Source organism: Petaurus breviceps, unplaced genomic scaffold, assembly GCF_028583685.1.
Source record: "Petaurus breviceps papuanus isolate PSGF00001 unplaced genomic scaffold, PetGlider_PUasm1.0 90778, whole genome shotgun sequence".
Taxonomy (NCBI): Eukaryota; Metazoa; Chordata; class Mammalia; order Diprotodontia; family Petauridae; genus Petaurus; species Petaurus breviceps.
In genome coordinates, this window is record NW_027187343.1 from 5,165,575 (window position 1) to 5,186,819 (window position 21,245).

Consider the following 21,245-nt stretch of genomic DNA (forward strand, 5'->3'; position numbering starts at 1 on the left):
CTGTCATTAAGTTTTCCACTTAAGGATTGTGGTGGTTTGAGGATTAGGTTTACTTTGATTTACTCAGATGCTCATATCTTCATTTTATATTCATTTAGTAAATATTAAATTCTTATTATGTGCCAGGCATTGTGCTAGAGGTAAAGAATACAAAGACAAAAGTTACATGGGCCTTGTCCTCCGGGAGGTTACAACCTATTATAGTGCCAACATATACATGAATATGCCGACATAGTTCTGGACCACAAAATATAACAAGACTCTCCGTATATAAGACAGAAGCAAAACATTTATTTAGACACTAGAAAAACAAATCTCCAAATCAGTCATAGTAGCAAAGGAATTAATATACCATAACGACATAGAGAGCCACACCATCCTTTAGCCTTCCCACAAACCAACACTCAGGAGCCTGGCTGTCTGCCTGGGTGAGTCCTTTTCTCCCTCTAGTTCTAACTGCTCTGACTCCCAGCTTCCTCTGGGCTCTGTTCCACCCTTCAGCAAACTCCTTCCACCACAGGCTCCCAGTGACTGCATTCAGCCTATCAGGGGGAGGGAAGATCTTCAGATTCCCATCACCATTATGCCTATCTGTGGAAAAAACCTATACATTTTTGTGTAGACAAGGGACTTTTAGAAAGAAGGGAAGCACTAATTGCTGAGGGGGATCAGGAAAGACTTTATGCTGGAAGATGGTGCTTGAAATGACCTTTGAAGGAAATGGGGGACTCAGAAATCTTAAATGACATTCATATATGACTTTTTCTTAAATGGGGAGATTTTAAAAAAGCAATAGATGGCCACATGTCCTACTCATATAGAGGCATTATGAAGAGATAAAAGGAAAACCCCTAGCATGTTGGGAACATCCCCTGTGGAGCATGTGTTGGAATATGTGGACAAGAGTAGCACAAAATGAACAGGTATAAATAGGTTGCTGGGAGAAAAGTCTACATGGGTGTATATAGGATAAAAGTGCCTTTGATGAGTCTTGAGGGGAATATAAAGATAAATATGATTAGTTCTTCCCACAAGGATGTTGTTAAATATTCTTTGATTTTACAAAAACAAATAACTTATACAAAATGGATGAGAGACAAGTTTCCAAAGTACTGTGAGGTTTCAGAGTAAGGGAAAGACAAGTCCCTTCAAGAAAAAGCAGCATTTGTGTTTGATCAGAGAAGGCAAGCATTTGTGGTTGGTTTTGAAGAATGAGTAGAATTTCATCAGTTAGAATTGGTGGGAAGGGGTGTTAGGAATCTGTGTAAAACTGAAGTAAAGGTTGAAGAGTTGGGGAAGTTTGGAAGAGCTTTGTCAACAAAACATTGGAGTAATATGAAAAGTTTGGAAAGGTAGGTTGAAGCCAGAGTATGGAGGGCCTTGGATGCACCCTTAAGGGGTGTAGATACTGTTTTCCTTAGGTCAGGATGAGGAACCTGTTGAAAATTTTTGATCATTTGAGAGTTCCGCATTAGAAAATTGTAGGGGAGTGAGAACAGAAAGGAGACATGTAAGCTCTTTATGCAGTCAGAATTGTTCAGTCATTCAGTCTTGTCAGACTCTGCATGACCTCCTGGACTTTTTGTCCATGGTGTTTTGTTTGTTTTTTGGCAAAGATACTGGAGTGGTTTGCCATTTTCTTCTCCAATGTGTCCCCATCTTACAGATGAGGAATTGAGGCAAATAGGGGTTGTGATCAGCCAAGGATTATCTACAGCACCACCTAGCTGCCCTAATATAGTCTAGGCAAGAACTTATGAAGGCCTGGACTAAGCTGGTTGCTGCAGTGAGAATAGAAGGGAAGGACAAAGAAGGGGGAAGGAAGAAAAAAGGATGAGTGAGAAAGAGAATTGTAGAGAAGAATGAGGGAAATAGCAAATATTTTGGATCTTGGTGACCAAGAGAATTGGTGGTCCAATTCACAATAATAGAAGTGAAGAAGAGGAACAGACTTAGAGGATAGAGAGAGTAGTTTTGATTTGACTTCCTTCAGAAGGAGTCTAGCAGGGGTGAGTAACTTTTGGCCACGAGGCCACATGTGGCCTTCTAGGTCTTTGGGGACGCCTTTTTGACTGAATCCAAGTTTTACAGAATAAATCCTTTTATTAAGGGGATTTGTTCTGTGAAGTTTGGATTCAGTCAAAGCACCTACTTGAGGACCTAGAGGGCCACAGGTTCCCTTCCCTCTGCTAGAGTTTTAGGAAAAATACAGTAAGGGGAGGGTAGGGTGGGGTTCTGAGAAGGAAATTTATGGAAGAGGTTAGAGCCCTAGAGGAATGAGAAAGGAAGTGGTCAGCAGTGTGAAATACTGCACACCAAAAAAAGCTGTTGGAGGATATGTGCATTAGTCCACCATTCTGAAAAACAATTTGCAATTTTGGATTTCTTTTGACCTAGAGAACCTGCTGCTGGGTTAATACCCACCTCCCCCAAAGGCCACATAACCAGAAGAAAGATTTCACGTGTACCAGAATATTAATAATAGAACTTTTTTTGGTAGAAAAGGCTAGAAACAAAATGAGAAATGGCTGAATAAGTTATGGTGTATGAATACTATTGTGCTGTAAGAAATGACAACCTCCTACTCAATAAACTCCAGTGGCTCCCTGTTGCCTCCAGGAGCAAATATAAAATCCTTTAGCATTCAAAAGCCCTTTACAACATTGGTGTTTATCACTCCAAGTTTCCAGCCTCCTAACTCTTTACACTGCTCTCCATATGCTCCCCCACCCTGACATTGGCTTCCTTGCTTTTTCCCTGAATAAGACACTCTCATCTCTTGATTCTGGGGTGTTGTTTTTTTTTTTTTTACTGGTTATCCCCCATTCCTGGAATGCTCTCCTTCCTCCTTCCCACTTTCTAGCTTCTTTGGCTTCCTTCAAGTCCCAGCTAAAAACTTACCTTCTGCAGGAATCCTTCCCCAATCACTCTTTAATACTAGTGCCTTCCTTCTGCTGGTGATTTCTTGTTTGTCCTGTATTTAGCTTGTTTGCATATTGTCTCCCTTATTAGATTTGTTAGTTCTTCAAGGGTTAGCTTTTTTTTTATATCCCCAGTGCTTAGCACAATGCCCTGCAATAATAGTAGACACTTAGTACATGTTTATTTGACTGACTGATATACAAAGCCCTGATGCAGAGTGAAGTAAGCAGAATCAGAAAACCAGCAACTACACTAATATACATGAAAGGCTTGCTTGCTGTTTGTCCTTTGTTCTTGAAGAGGACCATGGCATCAGAAAAGTGATGTCATTACATTTCAGTGAATTGGATTTAAGTGAGGGAGGGCTGTGCAGAATCACCAACCTCATTTTCAACTTCAGAGCCATCTAGGTCCAGTGGCCAGATATAGATCAGGACAACTGGAGATGGCCCAGGATACAGTGGGGGACCATGGCTTTTTCAAGCTAAGGTCTTTAACGGGTCTCTGTTTGACTGAGGCAACATCCATTCAACAATTAAGGATGAATAAGAAATGAGGCAAAGAATAGTCTTAAAAAAAAAAACACACACACATAAAAAAAACCCCAAAATTCAGTTGTGTGGGCCAATCTTGGCCTTGGAGAAGCAATGAAGAAATGTACCTTCCTTCTTCTCTTAACTGCCTAATGGAGTTTGCCATCATTCTACATTGCAGTGTCAGTTGGTTTTGTTTACTTCTTTTTTGTTATAAGGGAATTCTTGTGTGGTATTCAGAGAGAAAAGGCCTTTGAATTTGCCTGTTTCAAACACTCTGGTTTGGAGTTGAGCCTGATGTAAGGAAGTATAAGCTATTTCCCTAACAGATCTACCTCAAATTGCCAGTTCCTGCTTCCTGTCCACCCCTCCAGGCTGTTGTGAGGTGAGCCTCTTATGGATCTCAAAGACCCAGCCAGCAGAGGGGTTCAACTACTGTCACAAGGTTGAAAGTTGACAGAAGATAGTCTAATCATTTCCTTCCTCAGTGATTTTCTTTTCAGTCACTGACAATGTACATGAACCTTTTCTCCTCAGTGGGTTAGTATTCTACTGTGTCATAATTTCCCCATCCCAGTGATTCTGAACCCCTGGCTGGGATCATACAAATGCCATTTCTCATCCCCCCACTTCTTCTTATTCTCTTATGCCCATTCCATCCTCAGCCTATCTGCCCACATCCCATCCAGATCTAACCACCTCTTCCATTCTGTTGTTTGAAATTGTCTGCTTGTTAAGAAACTTGTTTTTATCTTTTTTAACTTTTTTCTTTTTCACTCCTTCCATCGTCTTGTACTTCCTAAGACCTGGTGTCATCCTAATTATATGGCCTCTCCTGATCACACTTCTCAGCACTGGTTACCCCAGAAAACTAGTGGTTCCATATCCCTTCTAGAATCAAATACAAATTTCTCTATTTCAAAGCCCTTCACAGCCCAGCACCGTTGCACCCCCCCACCCCCACCTTTCTGTTCTTTTTAATTCTTGTTCCCTATCACTGTGGCTTCTTTGACCTTCCTCAAACAAGACACTAAATCTTTCAACTCTTCAAAGTTTTGCTGACTGTCTCCCGTTCCTGAAATGCTGTCCTGCCTTATCAGAACCTCCTAGCTTTCCTGGCTTCCATCAAGTCCTAACTAAAATCCCACCCTCTATAAGAAGCCTTTCCTGAACCTCTCTTTATCCTAGTGCCTTCCCTTTTGTTGATTATTTACTATTTTTACCTGTGTATAGCTTGTTAGAAGATATTTGTTTGCTTGTCTCCCATTAGGTTGTGAGCTTCTTATGGGCCTGACATATTAAATAGGGGATGAATAAATTCTTATGAACTTTGAACCTGATCCACAATATATATAAACTCTTGAACTACTGCAATTGACCTCAGTCTTTATTTGACAGAAGTAAAAGTAAACCTCACATACTGTGGTTCTTCTTTGTTACAAAATTGGGTTCTTGACATCATAGTTCTTTAGATAGTTAATTCCCTTCATACTTATGTACTTCAGAGAGTTGTGTGTGTGTGTGTGTGTATAAAAAATCTATTGTTATTAGTACTGTTATCACTACTATTACTGATATGCTGAAACAAATATGTATAGGTCAACAAATGTTTTCCAAGAAGCCATGCAGTATACTAAGTATTTGAAGGTAACCTTTTTTTATTAAATGGAACTCTTGATCACAAACATTCAAGGTCGTTTTATTGAGCACTTACTATATGTAAGGCGTTGTGCTGGTCCTATCAGGTATGACACAGTTTCTTTAGTGCTGAGATTAAATTTAGCAGGAAAAATTAAAACTGTTGTGTGAATGCAGTACAGAGTGTTACAAATGTTGGATATGAATTCAGAAGACCTGAGTTTGAATCCTAGCTTTGTGACCTTGTCAGAAATCACTTAGAATTTCAGGGCTTTGGTTTCTGTGTTTTTAAAAATGAACCAGCTTACCTAGATCCTCAAGATCCCTTTTATTTATAAGCATGTGTATACTATCAGTCTGCAAGAATTTATTAGCCATACACATTTTGTGCATTCTATTTGTGTACTCGAGATAAAAGACAAAAATGAGAGATTATATGTGGAATTAAAGGGTTAGAATTTCAATAACAGGCAGTCAGAACTGGGAATTAGGGATTCTTTGTTGTTTCAGTTGTGTCCGACTCTCTGTGACCCCATTTGGAGTTTTCTTGGCAAAGCTACTTGAGTGGTTTGCCATTTCCTTTTCCAGTGTGTCCCCATTTTACAGATGAGTAACTGAAGTAAATACTGTAGGAGTTAAGTGACTTGCCCAGGGTTACACAGAAAGTAAGTATCTGAGGCCTGGCTCCAAGCGAAGTGCTCTATACCCTGAACCACCTTAGCCATTCATTAGGGTGAATTAAATCAGATGGATGTATATCTTATATGTACCTTTTTGGACAGACCCTTAGATTTTTGGCATGTGGAATTTACTATAACTTTATTTTTAGCCTAAATGTGACCTGGAAGCTTTTATTAATTGCAATAGGACAAATGGTTCCTCTGTATACACATTGTGATTCTCTGAAGATGTAAGTTAATTGATCTTCCCAGTTGATAAAATATTCTCTCCATCTTGTACAATGTTGTCTGTTAATGCTGCTGTGAATACCTTGGAAACTCAGGTATATTTCCCATTCTTTTGGAATTCTTTTTTTTGTTTATATCCAGTGAGTTTTTCCTGAGCCATGTCCTAATCTGGATAGGTATCAACCACAACTCTCCAATTGGCCACTTCTGTAATTTCTATTCCCACTTAAGGATCAGACAAGGAAGCAATGTAAAGAGGATACCTAGAATGTAGAGTAAAAAGGGAGGGAATCTGTGCTACCTGTCAGAGATCATATGCAATGAACTCTTAAAAGGTCAGTGGGTGAAAAAATTATGTGCCTGCCTAAAAGGCTAATGTCTCTTCTGCATTGAAAGGCATAGCATCTAGTCCAAGGATGGTAGTAACTCCCTACTTTACCCTGATAAGGCCATATTGTTTTCAGAAAGACAAACAGGGAAAGGAAAATCGGTATGGTGTATTAGGATTGGTTGAAGGAACTAGAGGCGTTTGGCTTGGAGAAAAGAAGGTTTTGAGGGAGCAGGCTGGCTTTCCTCAGGTGTTTGTGTGGAAGGGTTGTATGAAAGGTTTCAAAATTAATTTTTTTTTTTTTTTTTGCCACAGAGGGCAAAACTAGGAGCAGTGGGTAGATGTTTCAGAGAGGCAGATTTAGGTCAATTTAAAGAAAAACTTTCTCATAATTAGAACTATCCATACATGGGCTAATGGAATTCTTTGAAATTCTTCCAGCACAGGCTAGATGACAATTTGCTGAATTTTATAGAAGGGTTTTTTTTTTTTTTTACCTTGTTCAGTCAGGTTGAACAAGGTGACCTTCTGAGGTTTCTTCAGGTCCGTAGATCCTATAATCCTTGGAGAATTTTCAGTCAATCAAACTAACATATATTAGGTACCTACTATGTGACAGGTACTCTGGTAACTTCTGGGGATATAAAGAAATGAAAACTGGGGCTGCTAGGTGGCACAGTGACTAGAGTACCAGCCCTGGAGTCAGGAGCACCTAAGTTCAAACTCTGGCCTCAGACACTTAACACAAAAACTAGCTATGTGACCTTAGGCAACTCACTGAACCCCAATTGCCCTCCAAAAAGCAAAAAAAAAAAAAAAAGAAATGCAAAAACTATTCCCTCTTTTCAAGGAACTTATGGTCTAATGGGTGAGAAAACCTCCAAACATCTATGTACAAATAACATACATGCATACATACAGTATAAATTGAGGACAGTCTCAGAGAGAAGGTTCTACAATTACTGGGATAAGCTTCTTAGAGAAGAAGAGAATTTCATTGAAACTTGAAGGAAGCCAGGTTAACTAGAAGGCAGAGATGAGGAAGAGGGAGAGAATTCCAGCTATGGGGACAGGCAAATGGACAAAGCTCAGAAGCAGGAGAATAGAGTTTTGTGTTCAAGGAACAAGGAGGCCAGTGTTACGGGATTGCAGAGTACGTGGAGACAAGTAAGAAGACTGGAAAGGTCTTTTCCATTTGCTAGTATATAGTTGGGATTAGGATTTTTTTTTTTATTTTTAGTTTTCAACATTCATCTCTACAAGGTTTTGAGTTACATATTTTCTCCCTGTCTTTCTCCCACCCACCACCCCAAAACAGCAATCCCACTGAATACCCCTTCCCCCAATCTGCTCTATCCTCTATCCTTCCCCATCGCATCTCCAGCCTTCCAGTAGGGCAAGATGGATCTCTATACCCCAGTGCCTGTATATCTTATTTCCCAGTAGCATGTAAAAAAAAATTATAATTTTTTAACATTTTATTTTAAAACTTTGATTTCCAGATTCTTTCCCTTCTTCCCTCATCACCCACCCACACTGGGAAGATAAGCAATTCAATATAAGTTGTGCATGTGTAGTTAGGCAAAACGTTTCCATAGTAGGTATAATGTGAAAGACTGACTATATTACCCTCCGTCCTATCCCCGCCCCCCCACTTATTCTATTTTCTACTTTGACCCTGTCCCTTTTCAAAAGTGTATGCTTCTCACTACCTTCTCCCCCAATCTGCCCTCCTTTCTGTTATCCCCCTCTTCCCCCCTACTTTCCTGCAGGGTAAGATTCCTAATTTAGTGTGTATGTTATTCTCTCCTTAAGCCAAATTCAATGAGAGTAAGGTTGACCCATTCCCTTTTGGCTTCCTGTTCTTCCCCTTCACTGTAACAATTTTCTCTTGCCTCTTTTATATGAGATAATTTACCCTATTCTGTCGCTCCCTATCTCCTCTCATTAGATTCCCCTCACCTCTTAATTTTATTTCTTAGCTATTATCCCTTCCTGTTCAGCTGATCCTGTGCTCTCTATGTATACATGTACACATATATACACACACTCACATGTATTTATATGCATGTATACCCTCCTATATAAACATATCTATGTGTGTATATATATACATATATATATTCTCTTCACCTATCCTCATATTGAGAAAAGTCTCATGAGTTAAAATTACCGTTTTTCCATGTAGGAATGTAAATAGTTCAACTTTAATGAGTTCCTTATGATTTCTTTTCCTTGTTTACCTTCTCATGCTACTCTTGCTTCTTGTATTTGAACATCAGATTTTCTATTCAATCTGTTTTTTTTTCATCAAGAATGCTTGAAAGTCCTCTATTTAATTGAATTGACCATATTTTCCCCTGAAACATGATACTCAGTTTTGCTGGGTAGGTGATTCTTGGTTTTAATCCTAGCTCCTTTGACCTCTGGAATATCATATTCCAAGGCTTACATTAAGATCCCTTAATGTAGAAGCTGCTAGATCTTGTTATCCTGATTGTGTTTCCACAGTAGTAAAATTGTGTGTTACTTCCTGGCTGCTTGTAATATTTTCTCCTTGACCTGGGAATTCTGGAATTTGGCTATGATATTCCTAGGAGTTTTTGGGGGGGATCTTTTTCAAGAGGTGATCAGTGAATTCTTTCAATTTCTATTTTGCCCTCTGGTTCTAAAATATCAGGGCAATTTTCCCTGAGAATTTCCTGAAGGATGATGTCTAGGTTCTTTTTTTGATCATGGTTTTCAGGTAGTCCAATAATTTTTAAATGATCTCTCCTGGATCTATTTTCCAGGTCACTGGTTTTTCTAATGAGATATTTCACATTGCTTTCTATTTTCTCATTTGTTTGGATCTGTTTTTATAGTATCTTGATTTCTCATAAAGTCATTAACTTTAATTTGCTCAAATATAATTCCGAAGGAATTATTCTCTTTAGTGAGCTTTTAAAAATTCCTTTTCCATCCGGCAATGCTGCTTTTTAAGGCATTCTTCTCATTGGCCTTTTGGCACTTTTTTGCCATTTGAGTTAGTCTGTTTTTTAAGGAGTTATTTACTTCAGTCAGGTTGTTGGCATGATTTTCTTGGATCATTTTCATTTCTCTTCCCAATTTTTCCTCCACTTCTCTTACTTGATTTTCAAAATCCTTCTTGTGCTCCTCCATGGCCTGTGAGCAGTTCATATTTTTCTTGGAAGCTTTTGATGCAAGAGTTCTGTCTTTGTTGTCTTCCTCCCATTGCATGCTTTGATCCTTTTTGTCTCCCAAAAAGGAATCTGTTTGGTTGCTCTGCTTGCTTTGTTTTCTCATGTTGCCAGTCAATTACTTGACTTTTGAGCTCTTTGCCATGGTAGAACTCTGCTTAGAGAGGAGAGCTTTGTCCCAAATTGTTGGGGGTTTTGCAGCTGCTAGAGCTATTAGTTGGGTGCCCCTCTGCATCCCCCACAAGTTCTGGCCCACTGACCACATACCCCAGGACCTCCACCCAAGACAGCTATCCAGATCCAAGCAGGTTAAAGCAAGAATGATTACCCTCTGAATGGCCATTTGGTCCCTCTAGGATTTGCAGACCAGGAGCTCAGGAGACAGCTGTACCCCATGCACTTTGCCACCTCTACCCCAGGGTCAGGGGCCAGACCATGCCCTTCCTTTCCAACACAGTTCTGACCTTTTACTTGATCTTTGGCATTTATCCGTTGAGGAGTCTGGAAACTGCCACAGCTGCTGGTAATTCACTCTCCTGAAGTCTGTTCTGGCAGCTGTAGGCTGCCCTGAGGCCAAAACCTGTCGGCTCACAGGGGACTGTGCTCTGCTCCCAGTGTGCTGCAATGGACCCTTCCTGTAGGCCTGCCAGGCTGCCTTCAGCAGGAGATTTGTTTCTCTCTATCATTTTGTGGGTTCTGTAGCTCTAAAATTTGTTTAGAGTCATATTTTATAGGTTTTGGAGGTTGTTGTTGGGGGAGCTCACAGAATTTCCTGCTTCTATTCTGCTATCTTGCAGGATTTTGTTTTAAGGCAGATAGAGGGAGGTTTTATAAATCTGGATTATTTACCTTTAAGAACTTTGCTGTGGTTCCAATACTTTGAACTCCCAAAGGGGCAGAAGGTATCATGTTATCCATCATTCATTTTTAATTATTATAAGGTTCAAAGAATGTGAATAGCCTTCAGAAGAACAGAACAAGTATTCCAAATCACTAATCAGAAATGCTCATTAAAATAGCCTTAGTTCCATCAAATTGGCAAAGATGGAAAAAGTTAATGTTGGAAATATTCTGGGAAGATAGTCACATTAATTCAGTGTTGATGGAGCTGTTCTGGAAAACCATTTGGAAGTGTGCAAGTAGTTACTACCTGTTTTATACTTTTCGATCCACCTATTCTAATGGGTCATTGGTCCTAAGAATGATATGCTACCCCTCCCAAAGTCACATATGTAAAAATATTCACAGTAGTATTGTTTGTAATTATGGATAGCTGGAAACAAACACTGCCCCCACAATTAGGAAGTAGCTAACTAAGCACATTATGGTATATGAAGGTAATGGCATAATGTCTTGAGAGACATTGAATATGAAGAATTCAGAGACATAAAGAAGATGAAGTATGTTAAGAGTAAAGAAAGCAATGTCAAAACAATATATAAAAAAACAAATGAAGATAACCCTAAAAAAGTGAAACACTGGTCAACTACAGTGGAAACACAGTGATTCCAAATTTTTAGTATGTTTATATCCTTTATGTTAATAGTAAGCAGCAAAAATGTAAAATGTTATCAATTGTGATTGCTCTGTTGGGGGATTTTAGTTTAACTTTTTTGGGAATGTATTTTGTAGGAGGTCTGGGGTATTGGATATTTAGGAAATGCCTTATTTACACGAAGTGTTTATAATACAGATTTAATTTTCAGGATCAGTAAAATAATTCCTATTAAAATGTACATTTCAGGGAGGAAACAATGCTGGCCATACAGTTGTTGTGGATTCTGTGGAGTATGACTTTCATCTCTTACCAAGTGGGATCATCAATCCAAATGTCACTGCATTTATTGGTAAATATGTTGTGTTGTCCTGACAGTTGGATGGTTAATTTCTACTTTGAATGCTCAGAAAAATGATTCCGTACTTGTCTTTTGATCATTGTACTAATCATTAAATAGAGATCTGATTTTGTTCCCTTAGTCTCTTCCAGTGTTATTATTTTCATCAAGATCAGAAATAGTACCTTTGGAATACTGTTTGTACCTGATTGTAATTGTTGTCAATAAATCTTGTGGTACAAAAAAGGGTGTGAGAATCATAAAATTTTAGAGTAGAAATGAACCTTAAAGAATATTTTAGTCCAAGCCCCTTTTAGGTGTATAGATGAAAACTTTACCCAGGAAAGGTTACGTGACATGTTCAAAGGTCATTTCATTTTTTTATTTTTAATGTAGAAGAATTGGTGCCGAAGACTTTATTTGCAGCAACCAGATTTTCTAAATGGGGAAGGAAAGGGGAGGAGTGGGGGAAGAGAAGCTTTTTGGAGAGGGTTTTTTTAAGTGGGAAAGGTAAGAGGAGTCCTTGCAGCTGAACATTTAGGAAATAAAGGTATCAGTTGGGTTGGCCTATTATGAGGTGTTACTTGCTTGTTATAACTTTACCCTGTTATAAGATTTCTTTTTTCCATTGCCATGGTCTAATGAATCTGATTCTGAAATCTTTTCATTTTTCCTCCCTCCTCTCCTCTTGTTACTATGTCCTACCTCTATGACATTCTGAGATCCCCCGTCAGACTCAAGCACTCTAGCCTAGAATATCTTTTTGACTATCCTCTACCAGACCTTGACATTTCTCCTTCAGAGTCCCGCTAAAAATTCACCATCAATCCAACTGATTGATAAACATCTACTAATTCATCTGAAATACACATCCACGTTGCTTTTCCCCTAGGAATTGGTGGAAGGGAAGTATTAACAAGTAGCAGTTAATTCTTCTTTAGCATAATTTCAGCTTTAAGTATATTTTAGTTGTTTAAAAATTGGTAATTTATGAAAGACATATGTGGTACTCATAACCAGAATATTTTGGCTAACTCCATAACTCATTCCACTCTCATTCTAGACAATCACAGTTTATTCTACGTTTTTTAAAAAATGCATCTGAAATTGAGTTGTAGTTTAAATGTTTTTGTTCTTTCAGGAAATGGTGTGGTAATTCACCTACCAGGATTATTTGAAGAAGCAGAGAAAAATGTGCAAAAGGGAAAAGGTAAGAATTAGGTTTGTAATAAACTTTATAAAGGCTTTTTTCAAGATAAAGTGCTAGGTGAATTTGACAGTATCTCATGCCTTGTTTGAAATATAGCTCTATATTTTGAAATATAGATTGGTTATTACATTTAAAATGCATTTAAATTAATATCTTTAACTTGTCTTGCTTAATACAATAGCCAGTGATAAAATTATAGAAATTGAGATATTTCCATCTCTTGTTTGACTTATCCTAGCATAAATAAGGCCTATTTTATAGGGGAAAGAAATCATACACCTAGATTCATGAAGTCCTCAGATATTTCATCGTGGATGCATGGTGTAACCTTGTATTGTCAAAGCTATGCCAGCTAAGCATCAGCTGTGGCAAAACCTTTAAGAAAAGTCTTGACAATAGATTGTTTTCTGAGAACCAGTCCACCTAAGCATAGATGATATTTTAAGAAAGGAAACTATGGAAGAATGATCAACTGTATCAGAAATTACACAGAAGTCCAGAAGGATCAGGACTGAGAAAAAGTTATTGGGCCATCACATTAGCAATTAGGAAGTCATTTAGAACCATGGAATTTAGTTGTGAACTAAAACTGTTTGTAGGGGGTACTGGCCTGCAGTGAACAAATTGAACAAAGGTAGTATGACCACAAGGAAGCAGAATCCTAGGGAGGTTTAAGTGACTTGTCCAAGGTCACCTAGGAAGTAATTGTCAGGTGCAGATTTGACCTCAGATATTCCTACTCCAGAGCCAGTACCACTTCACACTGTACAATATTACCTCCCAAATAGAGGGAAACTGCCATAACTACCTGTTATTTAATTAACAACCTTATATTTATTTGCATTTATTCTCTTGATATTTATTTTGTTTAATTTGGCTTCCCCAATAGCACATGAGCCCTTTGAGTGTAGTGACTGTTTCAAGGCTCAAGCCATAGCCTAACTTCTAGCGAATGCCTTTTCTGATTCTACCTTCTTATCACTTCTTAAAAATTATGTTGCTGCCTGTCTCTCCCACCCTTCACCCCCAAGAATTACTAGAATATAAAGCTACTTGAGGGCAGCAACTGCTTTTTGTATCCCTGTTACTTAGCATGGTGCTTTATATAAAGTAGGTATTTTTAAAAATAAATGCTTGTTGGGTTGGAAACTACCAGATGATATAGAAGGATGGGCTGTTTTCCTGACTCTTGCTCCTGGTGAAAAAATGTTTGACCCAGCCTCCACATTTAAATTTTAACAGTCTGGTAGACTTATATATATGGGGTTTTGGGGAAGAGAAGGGGGGAAGGATTCAGAAAAATGCTTTTCATGATGGCAGCATTGGAATAAGTACTCTAAGAAACAATAGTGTGTGAATATAAACTCTTAATATTTAAAAGTCAGCCATTCTTTAGAGTCATTCCTTTTTTAGGACCTTTGGGGGGAAAAAGACATTTCTTAAGAGTTCAGAAGATTTACTTCCCTTCATGGCTCACATCTACTTTTGCATCATTCTGCATTTCATTGACTGTTTGGGGAACTGTTTTAAGGGAAAACATTGTTAAAAAAGCACAGTCTTAAGCTTGATAGGGAGAAACTTTATTCTACTTTTTAGAAAATATAGTTGAAGAATTATTCTAAAACAAACGTTTTATCTGAGTCTGACTTTCCCCCCCCCATTTTTGTTGCCTCTAGGTCTTGAAGGTTGGGAAAAAAGGCTTATAATTTCTGACCGAGCTCATATTGGTAAGTGGAGCATTATTGCATTTAATTTTGTTCATGTTACTTAATAAAAAAAATTAATCATTTAAAAGCATTTAATGATAATTTGTTTTCTTAATTTTATAACTGGGACCTAACTTTTTTTTATACCATGCCTGGGAATATTTTAAATATCCAACTCTTGATTATCATGTTATAAGGCTAGTATGGGTTTATTCAAAGTCCCAGTATAAAAAAATCTTATCAGTTACAAAATTTATGATCATTTGATAAGGACTGAAGTAAATTTTAACTATTGTGGATGATAGGGATTAAGCAAAAGACAGGAACATCTTTAAATTAATTTAAGAAAACCCTTTTCAAAATATTTGCACACAATTGCTTATCAAAGGTACTTTTGTACCATCTCCCTAGTAACACTTGAGATAGCCCATGTAGTGCCTGTAATATCAATTCTGGGTAATCTCTGTCATCTGATACTTTTGCTACTCCTCCCAAACTGCTGGAGAATCATTTGAGAAAGTCATGAAATTTTGAGTTCAAACAAATTAGTTACATAATCTCAGCTGAATCCCTAACTGCATCTCAGCTATTTCTACTCTATCCTTATCAACTCCATTTTACCCACTGCTGCTGTTTTAAACCCTTCAACTGCCAAAAATGACAGCAGGGACTGTATTTTTGCTTTTCATTTTGTCCCCAGTGCTTAGCTCAACGCTTGGAACACAGGAGGCACTTGATAAATGCAAATGCTTATTGACTTGATTTATTATAGATTGATTAGCCTTGTTGGTTCTTCATAGAGCAAAGGCTATCAAATACCTCATTTTGGGGTTCCTTCAATCTTTTGAAGTACATTTTAGAATTATAGGGCTGGAAAGAAATCAAACTATTTCCAAATATTGCTACACAAAAAATAAAATTTTGTAAGGTTTCTTAGGATGCCTGTATCCACCTTATAATATATAGTATATTTGTCTGAAGAAAAAGAGATAGGGAGATGTTGGAGCCTCTAAGCTCAATTTGAATGAACTGTGATACGGCAGCCAAAAGTGCTTTTGATGTTCTGGGTTTGATGTTCTGACAGGCCTATTTTCTAGGGTTAAGGAAGTGATAGTCCTAATGTTCTTCCTCAATGTTCAGATCACATCTGGAGCATTGTTTTCAATTCTGGGTGCCACAGTTTAGGAAGTAGGAGCATGTATAGATGAGGGCACCTAGGGTGGTGTCCATGTCATATCTGAGGATACATTGAAGAACCTGGGGTTGGGGAGGAATGTTTGTTTATCTTAGAAAACGGAATTCTTATTTAGGGAAACATGTAGCAGCATTTAGTCATTTGAAAGGTTTTCACACCAGAAGAGGTATATTAGGTTGGTTCTTTTCTCTTACAGAAGGCAAAAGCAGGAACAATGGGTGTGTAAGTTGCAGAGAGGTACAACTTTAGACTTGATAAGAGAAAGTCTTTGCATAAATGGAAATAGGTTACTTGGAAAGGTAGAACACTTCTCTTCTTACTTTTTCAAGCCTGGTTGTAAGTATAGACTGGGTGACCACTTTGGGGATGTTGTAAGGATTTGTTTTTGAATATAGTTGGCCTCTGAGCTTCCTTCTAACTCTAAAATTCTGTGGTTTTGCCAGCAATAAAATGCTGAGCTTCAAAGATGATGTTAAAGGCTTTTTTATTTTTATCCCTCTCTCTTAAAACTCCTGATTAATTAGCAGTCCTGACAATGAAATGAGAGGTATGGAAAAGGAAAGAGAAATGAAAGTTGAAGCATCTACATACTAAAAGAAAATACCCGAATGATCCAAAGTGCTGAAATTTTACCTAGAGCTAGAGCAGTTTATGTTACAGAGTACTAGTGCGCCCCCCCCCCAACTAGTTGCCTTCTGAAATAGGCCATCTACCCTAATCAAGATTGTTCTTATAACTTGGTTATTATGCAGAAAAGTTTAGAGAGATCAAATATAATTCAGTAAAAAAGTACACTTGAGTACCCTTATTAACCACTTTTAAAAAATGGAAGTTTTTTTTTCCCCATTTACTTTTATTTGGCTTGAAAGACATTTTAAACAATTTTTATTTAAAGGCCCTGACTTGACTCATGTTGCTTAGAGCCCTACATCTGCAAAGCTAAGAAACAAATCTAAATTTAACTTTGCAAAAGTTTTTCTGTTAATGTGTGAACATTTGAATGAATTTTACATTTTGGTTAATATTTTGTATTTTTATATTTTATCAGTATTGGATGTTTTTTTTTTTTTTTTTTTTGAGAGGAGAGGGCAGGGCAGTTGGGGTTAAATGACTTGCCCAAGGTCACATGGCTAGTAAATGTGTCAAGTGTCTGAGGCTGGATTTGAACTCAGGTCCTCCTGACTCCAGGGCCGGTGCTCTATTCACTGCTCCACCTAGCCTCTCCCAGTATTGTTTTTAATCCAGAGTAGGTGTGCTTAACCTGGGGCCCATGAACTTTGAAAAAAAATTTGAATAACTTACTCAATATAATTTATTTCCTTTATAATCCTATATAAAAGGCAGGTAGGTGGCACAGTGGATAAGAGTATTGGGCCTGGAATCAAGAAGACCTGGGTTCAGATCAGTCCTAAGACACTAGCTTTGGGACTCTGTTTGCCTCCATTTCTTCATCTGTAAAATGAACTGGAGAAGGAAGTGGCAAATCACTCCCATATCTTTGCCAAGAAAACCCCAAATGGGGTCATAAAGAGTCAGATGGGACTGAAATGACAGAACATCAACAATAGTCCTGTGTATTTTATTTTATGTACAAATAGTTCTTGCTTTACATAAATTAAAATTATGCAAAATCCACTTTTATATAAAGAATTCTGAAAGATATCCTTATTCCAAAAAAACTTCCATGTTAACTTTACAGTACTGTTCCCTCCCTATTTCTCTGTCTCTCTCCTTCTTTTCCCCCTTTCCCTTTTCCCACCTTTGCCACTCCTGCCCCTTGACTCTGTGATCTCTCACCCCACATCAAAAAAAAAAACCAACAAAAAAACCCAAACCCCTAAAAAAATAAAACTCCAAGTGAAAGTAGAAGAATGGAAGTACCATGACTGCTGAATCAGGGCCATGTCTTGAGACTTCTGGTGCCAAGAGAGAAGACCTTTGCCTCACCCTGCCCATGTGTTGGCCCCAGCCCTAGCCCTCTTGTGTTCCTCCATTTGCTCTCCATTCTCTGTCCCCATCCCTCCAGAGTGCTCACAGCCTTCTTCCTTTCCCCAAGTTCTGCATTATATAAAAATCACCTGATATAGATGTCTGCAGAATGGTTCACTTACATAAAGCTAGAGCTGCCAGTATTTAAAAACATTCTGAGAAATGGTCTATAAATTTTGCCATACTACCAGAGAAGGTCCATGTAGCAGCAAGCACCCCAGCATCTCCAGGGTGGCTGCCAATACAGGTTCTTAGATCTGCTTTTCTAAAGGAAAGCAACTCAAAATGGATTAACAGTCTTGCTTTAATCAATCAAACATATCATTTTGATTTGGGGGAAAAAGTCAGCACCCTGAACTTCAGAGTATACAGACAAAAGTTACAAGACGACAGAGAAACATTTCAAGCAGACAGGCCTCCAGCTGTCTGACCATTGCATCCATACCTAGTCACAGTTACCAGAAAGGGAAGCATCAACATCTGGGTTTTCAAAGCCGGGGGGCTCCACGGCTGCCCAGAGTCTCGTCTGGTCAAATCACACAACACTTCTCAGAGTGAGCCCCAAAGCAAAGTCTCACATCAGGGCTTATATAGCCTTCTCCTGGCTCAGAGAATGTAACAACCCTCTTGACCCCACTGCCCAATCACAAAGTATCTCCTGAGAAACAAGCCTCCCACCACAGGCTCCAGGTACACTGAAGCCTCTCAAAGGGCCAAGGGGCAGGGAAGATCTTAAATTTCCATTCCCATAACAGTCTGTGACACAAAAAGTTAAGAACTTTTGCTCTAGACAGTTTTTCATTAACATGCCAGCCTATGCAGTGTAAGCAATTGCTTATCATTGTGAATTGGTGAGCCAAATCAGGTCATTCAAGACAATAAGTGTTCATTTTAGGGGACTTTTATTGAAGCGTTATATTGTTTCCAGCATAATATTGTTTGCTTCATAGTATTATCAGTCAAATGATAAATGATTAACTTTATGTTCTAAAGAACTTAAGGGTATTTACTGTTAACTCCTTTGCCTAAACTGGAGTCTTGGAATCTAAAGCAATACTTACAAGTAGAGTATTTTATTATTAATAAGTTATGTATCCAAGAATTAAGTAGATGATTTCATTTGCCTTAATAAAGAATTCTGTTATCCCAAATAGTTCTTCAGCTTAGCAACTAAATAAGGACTGATTTAGGGGATAGGGACTAGAGTGAATTTTGATATCATTAGATATTAGATATTATATTAGATATCATGTAGATATCAGAAACCTGGGTGAAGAACGCCTCCTACAAGTACATACCAGTTCCTACTCAATTTATAATGTTTTAGATTTCTGGCTCACTGAGGTATGAAGTGACTTGCTCAGGTCACACAGCGAGTATGTCTGAGGTGGTACTTGAACCACAAGTACTTCTGGCATATAGACTGACATCTAGATATATGTTTGTCTTTTTTTTTTTTTTTAAAGCAATTGGGGTTAAGTAACTTGTCCAAGGTTACACAGCCAGTTTTTTTGGTTGGGTGTTAAGTGTCTGAGGCCAGAACCAATCCCGGGTCCTCCTGACTCCGGGGACGGCACTCTTAACTCATTGTGCCACCTAGCTGTCCTTAGATATATGTTTTGTGTCTTCCTTGTCTAGAACTTAGTCATTCAAAGTAATTTTTGAGTATTGGCTCATTCTGGCTAGGGACTGTATCTTTCATTTCCCTTACCTTTGTATGCCTCTGGTGCCTATTGTAGTGCTATTTACACAGTAGTTACCTAGTAAATATTTAATTCACATATATATGCTTGTTAATGTCTCATATTTCCTAGTAATGGCATTCTTTGGTAGTAGGTTATGATGGACTATATTACTTTAGGGAAATGGTCTGAAGTCAGATTTTATTTGATAACCAGTTAATGCTTGATACTTTCCATCTTTGTTCTGGTGTCAGTTATAATTTTAAAACTGCATTTGAAATTAAAATCTGTAGTTAGATTATGAATGAGATAAAATATGTTAATTTCAATTTATATTTTTAGTGGGTGCATGTGAATCACATTGCAAAAGAGGCAGAATCACCAAATCTATGCAGTATTTGTTTAAGATGCTTTTTTGATTTAGATTTTGAGTGCAAGTGCTGTTAAGTCAAATTTATCCAGTTAAAGTTTGAAATATCTATTGCCTCAGTTCTGCATTTCCCCAAGAAACAAGACAGTATGCCTCTTTGTGTTAAATTATAAATCCTGTTAGTGTAGTATATATTCCCTGATTCCCTAGAAAAAGTCCAGAGACCTTTTTTAAAATGGTTAAAATATTAACTGAACAAATGAACCAGATGAATCTGTATAGAAAGTTTGAGGGGAGTTGATAAATAAACAGTTCTTGAGATATCCTGCAAAATCTTTGGGAACCTGAGTTTGATTCTTTTTTTTTTTAGCAATTGGGGTTAAGTAACTTGCTCAAGGTTACACGGCCAGTTATTTCTGGGTGTGGTGCTGAGTATCTGAGCCCAGATTTGATCCCCAGGTCATCCCGACACGAGCTGGTGCTCTTACTCAACTGTGCTACCTGGCTGCCCCCTGAGTTTCATTCTTTAAAAGTATTAGGACAATAAAGGAGCACTGGCTGGCCAGGTACCAAAAGCACCCTTAATAGGAAGCAAGAAGTTGAATTAGTTTTGGTGTTCCATTAAAGTCATAGTAGGAGTACAGATCTGGGTTCAAATTTTGACTCTACTGTATAATAGTTGTTTGACTTGGGCCAATTCTGGTTCAGTTTTCTGACCTGTAAAATACCGCTAATACACTGTGTGTGTTTTTTGTGAGGTGATTTATTTAAGGCACTTTGTAAACCTTAAAGCTATATAAGAATAAGCAATCTTTTTTTTATTGTATGGAAGTTTGTAACTATTCAAAAGGCCACAGATTTATGAAAAGCCTGCAAATGAAAAATCTTTTAGAGATATTTGGATATTTTGGGTTGCAAATTGTTTTATTCAAATTTTAAAAGCATCATCATCCTGTTTCAGTGCCTGTTATAACTTGGTTGCCTACTAAATTAACTGGTTTCATTATTGAGGCTTAATCTTTGGTGGGGAGAGGTATTGTTTAACTCTTTTATGAATTACAATAAGATTTAGAGCAAGCTGCTCATAACTCCTTGGCTTATCTTCAAATGTCTTAGTTCAAAACTTGTAATACTTAACATTCTTTGAGTTTTTTAAATCTCATTTTTATAATAGTATTTTTGAAAGCTTAATTATAGTGTCCAAATTTGAATTTCTAGATCAGCTTCCTCTTGAAAAGTTCAGAATTTTAATTTCATATATGTAGCAGAATGAGAAAAAGCTAATTTAGTGTAGAAAGTTATCACATATTTAAAAAAAAGCATACCCAAGACCTTCATTATATAGCTATCATAATTTTCATGTTTAAATTTTTATTCACAGGAATGACTGTGGTTCACAAGCCAGAAGAGGCCACCAGTAACAACTGTCTTATTTTGTTTTATAAAATTCTTAAATACTTTGTTACTTATTTATTAATAGAAATAGTTGATGGTCACTTATTATAACTTAGCCATTGTAAGAACAGAAACTTTATTAAAATTTCTAGGAGTTGAGTGATGAACCTAGAGAATTCTTTGGAATAAGAATTAATATGCTCTTATCCCAGAGGGCAGACAGGCAGCAGCAATACTAGAAAAGAGGTAAATTTTACTGTTTTCCTTCCTGTGAATTTTCTCCTAGACATACAACCCAGAAGTTAGGCAGCAGTTTCTCAAACCCAGATGGGCT

General features: G+C 37.7%; 1 protein-coding gene across 1 annotated transcript in view; it reads left to right on the plus strand.

Annotated features, from left to right (window-relative positions):
* The window catches only part of ADSS2 (adenylosuccinate synthase 2), a 60,822-nt gene that overhangs the window by 8,686 nt on the left and 30,891 nt on the right, over positions 1 to 21,245 (plus strand). Inside the window, 3 exon segments of the mRNA XM_069069158.1 lie at positions 11,274 to 11,376; positions 12,506 to 12,574; positions 14,251 to 14,301. Of these exon segments, the coding sequence (XP_068925259.1) occupies positions 11,274 to 11,376; positions 12,506 to 12,574; positions 14,251 to 14,301 (223 nt within the window).